The following is a 17483-nucleotide window of genomic DNA, read 5'->3' as shown; positions in this document are numbered from 1 at the left end:
TTTTTTGGTGATGCCAAGGTCTAAGTTATGACTGGTGGGATAGAGGAAAGATCACGGAGAGCAAGGTGGTCAAGAAACTGAGAAGTCAGAGTATTAGATGGGAGATCCAAATGGATGTCGAGGGCACTAAGAATAATGAAAGAGGATGGTCTGCAGAAGAAGACAGTGAATCAGGAGGTGAAGTTTTCAGTGAGTAAGAGTCAGTGACCTGAGGGGCGAACAAGAGCATCATGGAGGGAGAGGGTGTCAGAGCCCGACTGAGTGAGTCTGTAAAGAGCAGAGGGGTTGCCAGCAGAAGGGAGTAGTGGGTGGTCTGTAAGACATTAAGGAGCAAATGGGACACCACCCCGACCCCCTGCCCCTGAGTTATTTGGAGTATGAGAGAAACCTGGAGAAGGCAGCCAGCAAAGAGGTGTGCTCTGGATGGACACAGGTAGGTTTCAGTTAAGGTCAAGAGACGAAGGAGTCTTCCGAGGGTGCTCATCACAGAGTGGGGATTCAGAAGAGCACAGAGGAGGGAGTTAGAGCAGAGGGACAGGCTGGGACTGTGGCAGGGCAAGGAGGCATACAGCAGTGTTGGACTGAATGGGGAGAAGGAAGGGAGGGAGGGAGGGAGGAAGGAAGGAAGGAAGGAAAGAAGGAAGGGGAGATATGACGGGATTGGTCCAGATGGTCTCTTTATGGAGAAAGACATTTCTTCTTAAACAGCTTTATTGGGGCATAATTGACATACAATGAACTGCCTATGTTTAAAGGGGTCAGTTTGAGAAAAGCCTTCAGCTAGAATGACAGCCCCGTGTCCTGAGCAGAGGGGAGCTCCCAGAGTCCTTCTCACTGCAGTCAGTCCTCTGGACCACGTAGTTCATGCCAGGGTCATTCCCTTCTTTTTCTTTTTAAAATATTTATTTATTTATTTATTTATTTAGGCTGTGCCAGGTCTTAGTTGTGGCACGCGGGATCTTCGTTGCAGCATGCGGACTCTCAGTTGCAGCATGCATGTGGGATCTATTTCCCTGACCAGGGATTGAACCAGGCCCCCTGCATTGGGAGCGCAGAGTCTTACCCACTGGACCAACAGGGAAGTCCCTCCCTTGTTCTAATTGTGTTTTTTGTTTCTTGTTTTTTTAAAATTTTTTTTTAAATTTTTGGCTGCGTTGGGTCTTCGTTGCTGCGTGCGGGCTTTCTCTAGTTGTGGTGAGCGGGGTCTACTCTTCGTTGCGGTGTGCGGGCTTCTCATTGCGGTGGTTTCTCTTGTTGCAGAGCACGGGCTTCAGTAGTTGTGGCTCCTGGGCTCTAGAGCGCAGGCTCAGTAGTTGTGGTACACAGGCTTAGTTGCTCCGCGGCATGTGGGATCTTCCTGGACCAGGGCTCGAACCCATGTCCCCTGCATTGGCAGGCAGATTCTTAACCACTGCGCCACCAGGGAAGCCCCCATTTCATGCTTTTGACATCTAGAACTGTAAGATAATAAATGTGTTGTTTTAAGCCACTGACTTTGTGGTAATTTGTTACAGCAACCTTGAGAACTAACAAAACAGTCCATGACCTGAAACCTTCCTACGTGACCTCAGACATCATTCATTGATTCAGTGCCATGCACTGTTCTAAACACTGAGTAAACAGTAGTAAAACTACTGAGATAAGGCCTCTGCCCTCAAGGAGCTTACATTCTGGGGAGGGTAGACAGTCAAGAGACAACTCAAGAAGTAACTGCAGTAGTAAGTGGCATGACATAAACAAAACAAGGCACTGGGGAAGTGACCACTGGTGTGCCTGGGGAGGGGCTTCTTTAGACAGAATCCTCAGAGGGGGATTCTGTCGGGTGACATTTGCACCAAGCGTTGAATGACAAGAAGGACCAGTTGTGGTTGATCTGAAGGAAGAGCATTCCCGGCAGAGCAACCCGCAAGAGCACAGGCCCTGAGGGAGGAATGAGCTTGGAGTGTCTGAGGAACAGAAAGAAGGAGGTCCATGTGGCTGGAGCAGAGAGGGTCCTGAGGAGGAGGTCAGAGAGGAAGCGAGGAGCCAGATCATGCAGAGGCTCACATTCACAGCAAGGAGCTGGGATTTTACTTTAATTGCAGAACGAGGCTATTAGAAGGATTTGAGTCGGGGAGTGACAGGATTGGGTTTATTTGTCTAAATAATCAAGTCTTGTTGCTGTGTAGTGAATGAACTATGAGGGGTGAGAGTAGGGGCAAGAAGACCAGTTATGAGGTCACTGCTGTAATCTAGGTGAGAGGCGATGATGGCTTGGACCAGTGTCCATAGCCTGGAGGCAACCACTGCTACCGTTTCTTGAGAATCCTCTAGAACTGTTCCATGTACAAACACAGCAAATGCTTTTTTTTTGCAAATTCATTTTTGTTTTTTTAAATGACAATTTAGAAAGGTTAGTAGGAAGGTATCCTGCTTATAGAGTAATAGAGGGTGTGTTGTGTTTATACAGAAATGATCTTTCCTAGATAAAACTGTCCCTAGAGTAGAGAGGGGCAAATTACTACTTCAGCCCTAATCCTGTTCTGATTAAACAACCCTCAGTTTTATACTTTGGTCTCCTGAGTTAACTTACGAGGGACTGTCCCACAGAAGTTACTGATGTTGATTCTTTTGCTAGGGATAAGTGCTGTTAGAAATACATACACAGGACTTCCCTGGTGGTGCAGTGGTTAAGAATCTGCCTGCCAATGCAGGAGACACGGGTTTCAGCCCTAGTCCAGGAAGATCCCACCTGCCGCGGAGCAACTAAGCCCGTGCACCACAACTACTGAGCCTGCGCTCTAGAACCTGCGAGCCACAACTACTGAGCCCGCGTGACACAACTACTGAAGCTCACGCGCCTAGAGCCCGTGCTCTGCAACAAGAGAAGCCACTGCAATGAGAAGCCCGTGCACTGCAACCAAGAGTAGCCCCCGCTCACCGCAACTAGAGAAAGCCTGCACGCAGCAACGAAGACCCAATGCAGCCAAAAGTAAAAGGAATAAAATAAATAAATTTATATTAAAAAAAAATCCTAAATGTACAAAACTTCCAGGAGAAAAACTTTGTGACCTTGAGTAAGGAAAATATCTTAGATTCAATACCCAAAGCACAATCCATAAAAGAAAATAAACTGGATTAACAAAATTAATAACCTCTGCTTTCAGAAGACACTGTTAAAAGAATGAAAGGGTTAAGTCACAAACTGGAAGAAAAAATATGCAAATCACATATTTGATAAATAATCTGCACTCAGAATAAAGGACTCGAAAAACTCAATAATAAAAAACAAGCAGGGCTTCCCTGGTGGCGCAGTGGTTGAGAGTCTGCCTGCTAATTCAGGGGACATGGGTTCAAGCCCTGGTCTGGGAAGATCCCACATGCCGCGGAGCAACTAGGCCCGTGAGCCACAACTACTGAGCCTGCGCGTCTGGAGCCTGTGCTCCGCAACAAGAGAGGCCGCGATAGTGAGAGGCCCGTGCACCACGATGAAGAGTGGCCCCCGCTTGCCGCAACTAGAGAAAGCCCTCGCACAGAAACGAAGACACAACACAGCCAAAAATAAAAATAAAAAATAAAAAACAAGCAATCTGTGGTGACCATTTTGTAATGTATAGAAATATCAAATCACTACATTGTGCACCAAGAACTAACATAGTGTTGTAGGTCAATTATACTTCAAAAACAAACAAACAAACTCAGAAAAAGATCAGATTTGTGGTTACCAGAGGTGGGGGTGGGAGGAATTGGAGAAAGGTGGTCAAAAGGTACAAACTTCCAGTTATAAGATAAAAAAGTACTAGAGATGTAGTACACAACATGTACCTGTGTAGTTTTCAATTGAGTGAACCAATACACTTCCTTTATTTAAAAAAAAAAAATTAAGAGTAAATCCTAAGAGTTCTCATCACAAGGAAAAAATTTTTTTTCCCTTTATTTTGTATCTATATGAGATGATGCATGGTCACTAACTTACTGCAGTAATCATTTTATGATGTCTGTAAGTAAAATCATTTTGCTGTACACCTTAAACTTATACAGTGCTGTATGTTCAACTATATCTGAATAAAACTGGAAGAAAAAAAAAACAAGCAACCTAATTTTAAAAATAGGGCCAACAGGGACTTCCCTGGTGGTCCAGTGGCTAAGATTCCATGCTCCCAATGTAGGGAACCCAGGTTCGATCCTTGGTCAGGGAACTATATCCCACATGCCACAATGAAGATCCCAAACGCAGCATGCGGCAATGTAGATCCCGGGTGCCGCAACTAAGACCCCGGCGTAGACAAATACATAAATAATAAATAAATATTTTATAAATAAATAAATAAATAAAGGGGCAAAAGATTCGAACAGACATTTCACTAAAGAAGATAAATATCTGGGGACTTCCCTGGCTGTCCAGTAGTTAAGACTCTGCACTTCCACTGCAGGGGGCATGGGTTGTATCCCTGGTGGGGGAACTAAGATTCCTGCATGCCACGCGGTGCAGAAAAAAAAAAAAAAAAAAGATATATATCTGGCAAATAAGCACATGAAAAGATGCTCAATATCATTAGTTATTATGGAAAAAAATTAAAACCACAATGAGACAGCACTAAACATCTATTAGAATGGCTAAAATTAAAAAGACAGCCAAGGGGACTTCCCCGGTAGTCCAGTAGGTAGGACTCTGCGATCCCAATGCAGGGGGCCCCTGGTTCGATCCCTGGTCGGGGAACTAGATACAGCATGCATGCTGCAACTAAGAGCTTGCATGCCACAACTAAGAACTCCTCATGTTGCAACTGAAGATCCCACGTGCCACAACTGAGACCCAGGCGCAGCCCAAATGAATAAAGAAAGAAAGAAAGAAAGAAAGAAAGAAAGAAAGAAAGAAAGAAAGAAAGGAAAGAAAGAAAGAAAGAAAGACAGCCAAGCGTTGAAGAGAATGTGAAGAAACTGGGATTCTCATACACTGCTGGTAGGAATGTAAAATGATACCATCACTTTTGGAAAACAATTTGGCAGTTTCTTAAAAAGTTAAGTATACACCTACAGTGTGACTCATCCAGCCAGTGATTCCATTCCTAGGTATTTTCCCAAGAGAAATGACAACATACGTCCACACAAACTCTGTACATAAATGTTTATTACAGCTTTATTTATAATAGCCAAGAATTAGAAACACACGCAAATGCCCATCAACAGGTGAATGGATAAACAAACTGGTACATCCATATAATGAAATCCTACTCAGCAATAAAAGGGAAGGGAACCAACTACTGATACATGCAACAGTGATGAATCTCAAAATAATTAAGCTGAGTGAAAAAAGCCAAGACAAAGAAGTATGTACTGTAGGATTTCATTTATGTAAAATTCTAAAAAATGCAAACCAATGTACAATGACAAAAAGCAGTTTAGTGATTAGGGTATGGGGCTGCGAGTGACAAGATGGTGAAATTACAAAAGAGCAAGAAGCAACTTTTGGGGTGACCTATATGTTCATTATCTTGAGTATGGTGATGGTTTCATTGGTATACACATATGTCAAAAATTTTCAAATTGTACACTTTAAATATCTACAATTTATTGTATTTCAATTACCTTCAATAAAGCTTTTTTTTTTTCCTTGGCCACCCTGAGGAGGAGTGGTGAAGTCTGGGTCCCTGTAGACAGGTGAGCTGGGACTCTAGTCCCCACTGCATGCCTGGCTTGTGAGGCATAATGTCTGCCAGGATTCACTGCACTGTGGCCCTTATCCCTGTTCATGTGCAGTGCAGTCACAAGAAGCCCAGGACTGCAGGTTACTCTTCATCCGTCTCCCAGATTCTAATTCCCATGCAGTCCTTTCTGACCCCATTTCTTCTCCATCTCCTGAAACATTTTCATGGCCCTCTCAAAAAAAATAGTCTATATTCCATATTTAATGACAATACATGTTAGAGACATTCTGCCCCATTCTTTTTTTTTTTTTTTTTTTTTTTGGTCTCGCAGCACAGCTTTTGGGGTCTTAGTTTTCTGATAGGGGATTGAACCACGGCAGTGAAAGCGCTGAGTCTTAATGACTGGACTGCCAGGGAAGTCGCACATCCCATTCTTTTTAAAAAAATTTTTGTCCCATTCTCTTTTGAACTCACTCTGACCATGCTTTTGCCCCCACCACTCCACTGAAACTTCTCATCAAGGTCACTAATAACTCTGTGTTGCTAAAGGCAGTTGTCATTTCTCAATCCTTATCTTGTTTCTTATCTTATTTGACTTATTAACAGCAGTTGGCACAGTTGATCACCTGCTCCTTCTTGTAACATTTTTTTTTTTTTTTGCCATGCCACGCGGCTTTCAGGATCTCAGTTCCCTGACCAGGGATTGAACCTGTGACCCCTACAGTGGAAATGCGGAGTCCTAACCACTGGACCGCCAGGGGAATTCCCAATTTTCTTCCCTTGCAGAATGTATATAGTGTGCTACTATGTGTTAAGTATATATGTATTCCCTCGTAGTATATATATTTATTCAGGAAACGAGTTATAAGTGTTTATCTCCTGGATAGCTGGGGGGAAATTATTTTCACTATGTATGTTTTTGCACTTTTTGAATTCTTTACCTTTTGCATTATAACTAATTGTGAAGGGGGACCCCAGCCACTTCCCCTATACCTTCTGAACTTGCCCTTTTGCTCAAGACTCTCAGTCCCTCTTATTTTTCCCAGTTCCTTTTTGGCTTCCCTTTTCTCCCAATTGATCTTGGACTCCTCCCTCCACCAAACAGTCATGACTGAAATAGCACCATGATTTCCATGTTTATATTCTCAAACCAGAGCAAACCAAACTAATGGGTGTGAAGTGGTATCTCATTGTTTACTACCAGACTTGAGTGAAGTCCAGAGTCTTTGCCAGGGCCTAAAAAGCTCCATGTGATCTGGACTTATCTTCCCTAACTTTATGTACCACAGGTACACAATCCCTTGTCTGCAACTAAAAAACCAAAACAGCTCTAAAAATCAAGATTTTTTTGAACTCATATGGCAGCAAAACCTGACATGAAACTCATGTTAGGTAACTTAGTCTTTCTTTTTTCTACATAACATGACTACTCTTATATTTTACTGCAGAAATTTTAATATGTTTGATGCTGGGTGCTGTTGCAGATCACTTTGAGAATGTTAAATATTAAACAGTATATGCTCTGTATTACTGTTCTAAAATCAAAAAGCAATTCCAAGGCAATAAGTTTTCAAGGATTTCAAATAAAGGATTGTAGACCTGAACCACTTCCCCCCAGTTCACTAGAATTTAGCCACTGCCTGCCTTGCTTTTTGTGACATGCCAGGCATACTCTTGCCTCAGGGCATTTGTACTTGCTATTCCATCTGCTGGAAAGCTCTTTCCCCATCTATCCAAATGGCTTGCTCCTTCACTTTAATTTTCTAGTCATTACATAAAACTGCAGCACTACCTCATGCCAGACTGCTCTCTCACACTCCTCCCCAACTAAAATATAAAGCTCTATGAGACCAGGGACTTGATCACTGCTTATGTCTTTAGCACTTAGAAATGTCTGGCACATAGTAGGTACTCAATACATATTTTATATTACTTAAACTACATCAAAATACTATGATATAGGAACGACTGTCCTAAAGATTAGAAAATTGAAGACAGAGAGGTTAGGTAACTCAGCGAAGGTCACACAGATCAAAGTGTCAGAGGTGCGACTTACATCTAGGAGTCAGCTCTCTTAGGTTCTTAACCGGATGCCTCTGTTTTATTTTCTTTTCCTTTGGCCGCGCCATTCCCTGACAAGGGATGGTACCCGTGCTCCCCCAGAGGAAACGTGGAGTCTTAACCACTGGACCACCAGGGAAGTCCCTGGACGCCTCTGTTTTAATAGGGAACCTGGACTCAGAAGCAAAGTGCCAAGCACGTGGGCAACTAGTATTTACTGAACAAATAAATGAATGAATGTAGATTTTAGCTCATGCTTTCATCTATTGCTGTCTCTGTTGACAAGCCTATTAGCTTGTTAGTGCATATGAAATGCACACCCCTCTACACCTAACAGTTACTGAAAGAATAAATAAGCTACCTGTGTAAACTAAAAAACACATTAACCTAAATAGTGTGATAGGCAGTGAATAATTTTTTCCTCATACATGCTAAGCTATGGAGAGGTAGGCAAAGAAAAGTGAAAATCCAGGAACTGAGGTTGAAGGAAAGGGTGGTTCAGGACCTCAATGAATTTTTAAAAATATATCTTTATTGGAGTATAATTGCTTTACTATGTTGTGTTAGTTTCTGTTGTACAACAAAGTGAATCAACTGTAAGTATACATATATCCCCATAACCCCTCCCTCTTGAGCCTCCCTCCCATCCTCTCTATGACCTAGAGGGGTCTCTAAGACCCCTCTAGGTCTTCACAAATCATCCAGCTGATCTCCCTGTGCTATGCAGCAGCTTCCCACTAGCCATCTCTTACTTCGTGCCAGCTTCCCCTTCCCCCACTGCGTTGAGTCCCTTCTCTACGTCTTTGTCTTTATTCCTGCCCTGCCACTAGGTTCATCAGCACTGTTTTTTTAGATTCCATATATGTGCGTTAGCATACGGTATTTGTTTTTCTCCTTCTGACTTATTTCACTCTGTATGACAGACTCTAGGTCCATCCACCTCACTACAAATAACTCAATTTCGTTTCCTTTTATGGCGGAGTAATATTCCATTGTATATATGGGCCACATCTTCTTTATCCATTCATCTGTCAATGGACACTTAGGTTGCTTCCATGTCCTGGCTATTGTAAATAGTGCTGCAATGAACATTGTGGTACATGTCTCTCTTTGAATTATGGTTTTCTCAGGGTATATGCCCAGTAGTGCGATTGCTGGGTCATATGGTAGTTCTACTTTTAGTTTTTTAAGGAACCTCCGTACTGTTCTCCATCGTGGCTGTATCAATTTACATTCCCACCAACAGCGCAAGAGGGTTCCCTTTTCTCCACACCCTCTCCAGCATTTACTGTTTGTAGATTTTTTGATGATGGCCATTCTGACCGGTGTGAGGTGATACCTCATTGTGGTTTTGATTTGCATTTCTCTAACCATTAGTGATGTTGAGCATCTTTTCATGTGTTTGTTGGCAATCTGTATATCTTCTTTTCATGTGTTTGTTGGCAATCTGTATATCTTCTTTGGAGAAATGTCTGCTTAGGTCTTCCGACCATTTTTGGATTGGGTTTTTTTTTGATATTGAGCTGCATGAGCTACTTGTATATTTTGGAGATTAATCCTTTGTCAGTTGCTTCGTTTGCAAATATTTTCTCCCATTCCGAGGGTTATCTTTCCGTCTTGTGGTTTCCTTTGCTGTGCAAAAGCTATTAAGTTTCATTAGGTCCCATTTGTTTTTTTATTCCCATTACTCTCAGAGGTGGGTCGAAAAAGATCTTGCTGTGATTTATGTCAGAGCGTTCTGCCTATGTTTTCCTCTAAGAGGTTTATAGTATCTGGCCTTACATTTAGGTCTTTAATCCATTTTGAGTTTATTTCTGTGTATGGTGTTAGAGAAGTGTTCTAATTTCATTCTTTTACGTGTAGTTATCCACTTTTCCCAGCTCCACTTATTGAAGAGGCTGTCTCTTCTCCATTGTATATTCTTGCCTCCTTTGTCAAAGATAAGGTGACCATATGTGCATGCGTTTATCTCTTGGCTTTCTATCCTGTTCCATTGATCTGTATTGTTTTTGTGCCAGTACCATACTATCTTAATTACTGTAGCTTTGTAATATAGTCTTAAGTCAAGGAGCCTGATTCCTCCAGCTCCATTTTTCTTTCTCAAGATTGCTTTGGCTCTCAATGAATCTTGACCACAGGGAATTGACCTGAAATCCAATACCTCACAGGTGCACACTGGGCCAATGGCTGGAAGAGCCCAGAGGCGTCTACCTGGCTTTACACATTGAGACTGGAGAACACATCTGAAATGTTAGGGAGGTGCTGAGACTGCAATTAACTTTTCCCCTTCTAACAGTCCATTAAAACAAGCTGGAGGTGAAGGGTGGGGGGTGGAGGCAGGGGCTCAAAGGTTTATATCATCTTCTCTGTGACCAACTACTAGAACATCAGTCCACAATAGCTTAAGCAGAGAAGGCTACTGATCTTGCAGTCCAAATACCTTGAGAAACTCAAACTGACCTGTGGGCTACTTCTGACAACTTAAGTGGCTTTCTTTTCTGGGATAGATGATGGATGCCTACATAGGAGGTAACTTTCCCATAGGTAGAAATCGGATATCCTGGTTGACCATCAGACACCATTTGAGTTCTTTGTAACTGGTGGATTGGGAGGTGGGATGGGGCTATTTTAGAACCTGAAGCACATGGAAAGCCCTTTTGTGAAAGTTACCGCTAGCACTCCAAAATCAGTTAGTTTGGGATTATCCTCAAGTACCAATAGATAAACAGCTAAACCAATTCTTAGCTCTTAGGCTCTTAGTTTAAATCAATTTTTAAACTCATGGGAGAGCCAATTAAGACCTACCCCGAGAAAAGGATAAGCTGTGCCTATAAACATCTCAAGAGAAATCTCAGCACTCACATGATCCTGATTTACTACTTGAATCTGGATTTATTGAGCAAGCTGGGATTTAGGACCACCAGGTTCAGCATTCATTTTCACCTTGAACCTTATTTTCTTCTATCCAATGTTCTATCCCTGGTGTAGCAGGATCATTACAGTGTAGAGGAATGAAGAAGCACAGATATTGTGGGTCTCCCCAAAGGATGGAAACTCTTGCCTACATTCAGTGTTTTAACAAACCGTTTCCCACAATGTTTATTTTATTTTTTATTGGCTGCACAGTGCAGCTTGTGGGATTTTAGTTCCCAGACCAGGGATTGAACCCAGGCCCTCAGCAGTGAGGGCATCAAGTCCTAACCACCGGACTGCCAGGGAATTCCCAAACAATGTGTTTTTTTTTTTTTTTTTTTTAATTTTTATTTGAGCCAAATTTGAGGATTATAGCCCGGGAAGAGCATCTCAGAAAGCTCTGAGAACTGTTCCACTGGTTAGAAATGAAGGAACGGTTATATAAATTTTTTTGAAACAAAGGACTGTACCTCAAATGACGTATTATTGACAGTTTACATAATCCAAATCTAAGTGTCATCCTGGTGGGTCATGAGACCTCTTACAAGATCAAGAAGGAATGTTAGGGCTTCCCTGGTGGCGCAGTGGTCGAGAGTCTGCCTGCTAATGCAGGGGACACGTGTTCGTGCCCTGGTCTGGGAAGATCCCACATGCCGCGGAGCAGCTGGGCCCGTGAGCCACAACTGCTGAGCCTGCGCGTCTGGAGCCTGTGCTCCGCAACAGGAGAGGCCGCGACGGTGAGGGGCCCGCGCACCGCGATGAGGAGTGGCCCCCGCTTGCCGCAACTGGAGAAAGCCCTAGCACAGAAACGAAGACCCAGCATAGCAATCAATCAATCAATAAATCTTTAAAAAAAAAAAAATTGCTATACAGAACATCTTTAAAAAAAAAAAAAAAAAGAAGGAATGTTATTTCTTTAAATTAATTAATTAATTAATTTATTTATTTATTTTTGGCTGTGTTGGGTCTTCGTTTCTGTGCGAGGGCCCTCTCCAGCTGCGGCAAGCGGGGGCCACTCCTCATCGCGGTGCGCAGGCCTCTCACCGTCGCGGCCTCTCTTGTTGCAGAGCACAGGCTCCAGACGCGCAGGCTCAGCAGTTGTGGCTCACTGGCCCAGTTGCTCTGCGGCATGTGGGATCCTCCCAGACCAGGGCTCGAACCCGTGTCCCCTGCATTGGCAGGCGGACTCTCAACCACTGCACCACCAGGGAAACCCAACAATGTGTATTTTAATCAAAACTTCCAAGCTACTAGTTTAGCTTAATTCAGGGGGTAAAAAAAATCACATAACCTAACCAGCAAAGTCCTTAGCAATCCATTCCCAAATGAATTTTTCAAATAAACATACATTTGACCCCTGAACAATACATAGGTTAGGGGTACCACCCAGTCAAAAATCCTTATATAACTTTAGATTTACCCTTTCTTATTTGCCTGTGCTTTCACCATCTGAGGAGTCAACCAACTGTGGATTGTGTAGTATGTATTTACTGAAAACAAAACAAAAAAACCCACACAGTTAAGCCCATGTTGTTCAAAGTTCAACTGTATATCCCTAGCTAGTAACTTTCTAATTTCTGAATTCTGGAACAAATGAACCATTGTCACACAGATAAAATTAGATACGGCCTTTTCCCATACTTTGCGTGGAAACTTCCTCTCTTGGGACTTCCACAAATTTCTAAGAATGCCTCGTGTCCTGGACATTTTCACCCCATAGAAAGATGCAGGCTGGGTGACAATGGCTTACCAGCAGACCACAGTAGACAAGTGAATTTTACGAAGTTAAGGATCTGAATACAGACCCTTTAAGCTATCTAAGTCTGAATACAGACCCCCTAAGCTATCCAAGTCATGTGCTTCCTAGTAAATAAAGTGTTCTGTCCTCCACCAGGGGTATGCACACCTCAGTCTAAATCACTTCCTGATGTGCTCCTCATTCAGTAACACTCCTTACCCTGGCTAGTTCCTCCCCATTTTTTTTATTTTTTATTTTGATTTATTTATTTATTTATTTATGGCTGTGTTGGGTTCGTTTCTGTGTGAGGGCTTTCTCTAGTTGTGGCAAGTGGGGACCACTCTTCATCGCGGTGCGCGGGCCTCTCACTATCGTGGCCTCTCCCGTTGCGGAGCACAGGCTCCAGACGCGCAGGCTCAGCAATTGTGGCTCACGGGCTTAGTCGCTCCGCGGCATGTGGGATCTTCCCAGACCAGGGCTCGAACCCGTGTCCCCTGCATTGGCAGGCAGATTCTCAACCACTGCGCCACCAGGGAAGCCCCCCTCCCCATTTTAAAGACCCCAGCTTAAGCCACTTGCCAGGATGAATTAATCTAACATTCACAGATGCCTTAGCTCCTCTCCCCAACCCCACAGCTATGCAAATTGGGGAGGCCAAAGGCAGAAATACAAAAGGTTTAACTTACCTGGATAAGCTTTCTCACCCCATGAAAACACCACATGGCACTCCACAACTGAATACTTGGTAAAAGTAATTACAGTTCTATGACATAAACACACCCCCACTCCACCTGACAATACATACTCAACACGCCATGTAAAGTATAATTTCCACTTTATTGTCTTTCCAGGGAACGGTATTTCTTCAGTCTTTAAGGACTTAGCTCCTTACATGGGCTTTGGTGGAGGTCGTGGGGCAGCACCCTGAAAGATAAAGAAATGAAAGAATTTAAAAAAACCACGCATGGAAGAGTCCCCCCTCAAAGAACCTGACCACTACCCTCCCATCACTAACAATGTATTTGGGTCATAAAAGTATGAATAAATGTGGAACAAGATTACACTATTCAATCTGAAACAGATTCTTACAGCTATTCTTTAAAAGTGTCTCTAAACAAATGTTTAGGTGTGGGTCTTTACAGACTTAGTTGATCCCACCCATAGGCAAAGATCTTAATTTGATATTCCTTGGGTCCTTCCTTATCTTTCGTCAATTACCCCTCTGGCTTCCACATCTCCTCTTTAAGATACTCACAGCAGGTCTAAATCGGGGTGGAGGTGTTCGGTCCTTCCGGGCTTCCCGAGAACGATTCCTGACTACCTTGCTGTGAATGGCACAACTCACGCAGTAATGCAGTTTCACATACAGCTTGGGAAGCACATAGGCTAAGAAACAGAAAATTATAGGTGTGATATTAGGTATGGTACCACATTGCACTGTTCTTTCTTGTTCATTCTATCAGTCAAAAGTAAACTTACTTATGGGCTTCCTTGGTGGCGCAGTGGTTAAGAATCCGCCTGCCAATGCAGGGGACACGGGTTCGAGCCCTGGTCCAGAAGATCCCACATGCCGCGGAGCAACTAGGCCCATGCACCACAACTGCTGAGCCTGCGCTCTAGAGCCTTAGCTCCACAACAAGAGGAGCCAGCACAATGAGAGGCCAGCTCACCGCAACTAGAGAAGGCCGCGCGCAGCAACAAAGACCCAACGGAGCCAAAGATGAATAATAAATAAATTTTTTAAAAAAGTAAACTCACTCAAATGTCTGTCAGGCATATCTACAAGATTTCACCCCCAAAGCCAAGTGTTCAGTTTCTGGTATCTAAATACATATACAACACAGTTCCACAAATGAATATTCCCTTACTGAGCGACCCTGTCACCATAGGGACTAAATCCACACCACAGATGTAATATCACCAAGAATCCAGTTCCTTCAGCAATTGCATCATCCCCAATGCCTACTACTGGGCCCCCTCCTGTTGCCTAAGAAAGTTAATTCGTCTTAAGAAAAAGAAAAGATCAAAACGACATCATATTGCTCCAAAGATGACCCTTGTCGACCAAGCTAGACTGCTTCGACTCTTTAAAAGTCTTCGAAAGACTCCTTTCTACAACTACTCAAATGTTCGTCAACAATTCAAGAGTTGTTACATTTACATTTTCAGCTAGTACTCCCGAAGTTTTGATACAGGATAAGCACCATAAGTGCTTTTGGAATCTCATCCCCTACACAGGCAGTCACAAAATAAGAGTCAAAGACTGTGCAATACCACAAAAAGTCCCCCTCTGTCCAGACAAGGCTCAAAACGTCAAACAACATAGCAAACATATCGTTCTCTTCTACTAACAATCCTAAAGGCGCAAGAAAATTGTTGGAGACGTTCCAATGAACACAGCCTGCGGATGGGGGGTTGGGAGAGGCGGCAGGAAGTGGTTTTAGATATTCGGATACTTGCACAGTTCACGCGCCAGAAGCTCACCGTCGAAAACACTCGCTTCGGAAATGTCCCTGACGGCTGCGGCCTCTACGATGTTCCGAATGACGAACTTCTTAATAGCCTTATCCTTGGGCACGCAACGGGCACAGTTGGTACAGCGAATAGGCTGCACGTGGCCGCGGCCCTTTTTGGCACGACCATTGTTCCTTCTTTTCTTGGTCTGCATGAAAATGAAAACCCCATTAGGAAGAAGGCACAATTTACCCAGCTTATCCCCCTTCCAGCCACATTCCGCGCTGGCAACCCCCAGAAAAGTGCCACTCAGATATCCAGTCCCTCCGCAAATCCCTCCAAGCCTGGAACAAACATACGCTCTTTCCATTCCTCCACCGTGGCCCAGGTTTTCAAATCCCCACAATCCCAAAATCTGCTCCTCTCAAGCCTCCACCCGGCCCCTCACATTCACCACGAGCTAGAACTCACCATCTTGGAAGCGAAGAGGCGAAAAAGGATCCGGCTTTCGTTACGACTCTCCTATATAGCGCGAGATCCCTACGCTCACGCCGGGAGATTCCTCCTAGACGTCTACTGGAAGCACGCCAAGAACGGAAATCCACTTTACTCAAATTTTCTTTATTATTCAGCGTTTCCGCTGAAATTTGGGGCAGGAAGGTGTTTCTCGAGTTTCTTTTTCCGTGGCACATGGTGCCGGTGGGACTATTTAACCAGCTGGCGGAAGAAAATTAGAGTTATATGTTTCCCAGCAACCCTTGCGACGCCCTACCCCGGAAGTAATTCTGGGCGGCTATAGTTATCCTTTTTTGCGATGCTGGGCGCGGAAGTTTCTCAGCGCAGGGCCGCAAGTCGCCTTCCCAGTTAGAGGCCGGAGGGCAAGAGATGCATGGTGGGAGTTGTAGTGCGAGGTCGGCAGGCCCCCGGCCCCAAGCACTGAGACCGAAGGCGACACTACGCCACCGGGGGACGCTCTCGGCTCGTTTCTCTGACAGTCCTGTTACTTGGTGCAAGATTGAGAAGTGGAAGAAGGCGGGGGTGGGGTGGGGTGGGGTGGGGTGGGGGTGGAATAAAGCATTTTGTTAATTCCTCCTTTCAATATGGAGAAAACCCCACAATGAGGAGCCATGGACAAGTGCGTTGGTGCTAGGATTGTTCCTCGTTCGCTTTTTTATTCCTGGATCCTGCTAGCACAATGCTAGGCGCTGTAGTAAACAGTGTATAAATATTAACTCTTTTAACCCTCAACAAACCTATAAGGTAGGTTCTATTATTGTCCTTACTTTACAGATTGAAAAACTGAGGTGTAGAGAGGTTAAAATTGAGGTTGTCTGAAGTCACGTCGTGCTAGTATGAGGTGTTCTGGCTCCACTATACTATGCTGTCTCTTACCTAACAAATGGATGGAGGTATATATAGCCTGGACTAGTGACTTAAGAGATTTGACTCCACTCCTAGTAGAAATATATTTTACGTTGGTACTCAGTACATACACAGATGTACTCAGTACATACACACAAAACTGACACACAAACTTCATGAAACAATGCCCTTATGACATAAGGTGCACTGTTATGTTCCATTTTCTTCTAATAAGTGTTGATCAATCCCCACCAAGGTGATTTCACCACTCATTGATGAATCTGGCCCCCTACTGAAACATACTTTGTTCTGTCCGAGTTCCATTTACCTCTGGAGAGCCTTCAGAGAGTCTTTAGCCTTGAGCAGGAGTGGCTATTCATGGGTAGCCAACCACCCACTTGTCTCCAAAATTGAAGAAATTTGGGTGTCAAGGTGACCTCCCAGCATTCAGACCCAAGATGGTACAGATGGAGACTGACCCTTCATTCATGAGTCATTCTAGAGTCTGAATACACCAGATTCACTCTCCCTCCCACAACCCATTATGGTTTCCGTTAATTTGTAACCCACTTTATTGGGGTTAAAATTTATTTTCTAACTTTAGCTATGGCTTCAAAACAACTATGTTCATGGTCTTTTTTGAGTTTCAATTTGCTAGTTTCAGTGAGTCATGGAAAATGATAGACTCTAGATGGAAGCATCTCCAGTTTTCACTTCAATATAGTCTCATGGAAAACACAAAGCAGACAATATTGTATAGAATGGCAGTGAGGTAGATAGAGCAGAAAAAGTTCAGTGAGGGGGACAGAAAATAGTTAATATTTAAGACAGAACCAAGTTAATGTTCCTATGTTGGCTTTTCTTTGGATTTTCATAGCCTGGGGGTTTCACTGGCTGGATTTCTGGGCTTTAAGGGTTAAACACAGACTTTGGGTGAACACACCATATCCTTGGGTTCAAATCTGGGTTCTGTCACTTACTGGCTTATAAGTCTTAGACAAGTTATCTATTCTCTCTTGGGCTTTTATTCTTCACTAGTAATGGTGACCGTTCTTTAATAGGTTGTCTCTACAATTAAATGAATACTTGGCACAGTGCTTGGCATTTATGAAATGCTCAAGAAGTGGTAGACCCTATTCTCATCATTATTCATGCTGTTGTATCTTGTATCTCCCTGGGAATATAGTGTGTTTTACACATAGTAGGTACTCAACAAATGTTTGATGAATCTCTGCTTTGGACAGATAGACAGGTTGGGTTTTCTCTCCTTTCCTGAAGGCACTCCTGGTGGGCAACTCTCCTCCACTTCCCATACTAGGTTGAAAATT

At 43.5% G+C, this 17483-nt stretch overlaps 2 protein-coding genes across 2 annotated transcripts in view; both read right to left on the bottom strand.

The window, feature by feature from the left end:
* Positions 1–13220, bottom strand: part of ERBB3 (erb-b2 receptor tyrosine kinase 3) — a 54441-nt gene extending 41221 nt beyond the window's left edge. Inside the window, exon 1 of the mRNA XM_068562060.1 lies at positions 13145–13220. The gene's annotated coding sequence lies outside the window, so the exon portion shown is untranslated. The remainder of the gene's footprint in view (positions 1–13144) is intronic.
* RPS26 (ribosomal protein S26) lies at positions 13158–15368 on the bottom strand. The gene is made up of 4 exons (XM_068562069.1): positions 15265–15368; positions 14824–15001; positions 13595–13725; positions 13158–13263 (listed from the first exon to the last, which is right to left on the bottom strand). The coding sequence occupies exons 1-4, from the start codon at positions 15265–15267 to the stop codon at positions 13228–13230; spliced, it is 348 nt and encodes a 115-aa protein (XP_068418170.1). The 5' UTR covers positions 15268–15368; the 3' UTR covers positions 13158–13227.
* Positions 15369–17483: the final 2115 nt, after the last annotated feature.

This window comes from Eschrichtius robustus, chromosome 13 (assembly GCF_028021215.1).
Source record: "Eschrichtius robustus isolate mEscRob2 chromosome 13, mEscRob2.pri, whole genome shotgun sequence".
NCBI classification, from domain to species: domain Eukaryota; kingdom Metazoa; phylum Chordata; class Mammalia; order Artiodactyla; family Eschrichtiidae; genus Eschrichtius; species Eschrichtius robustus.
This window is presented reverse-complemented; position numbering and strand designations above follow the sequence as displayed.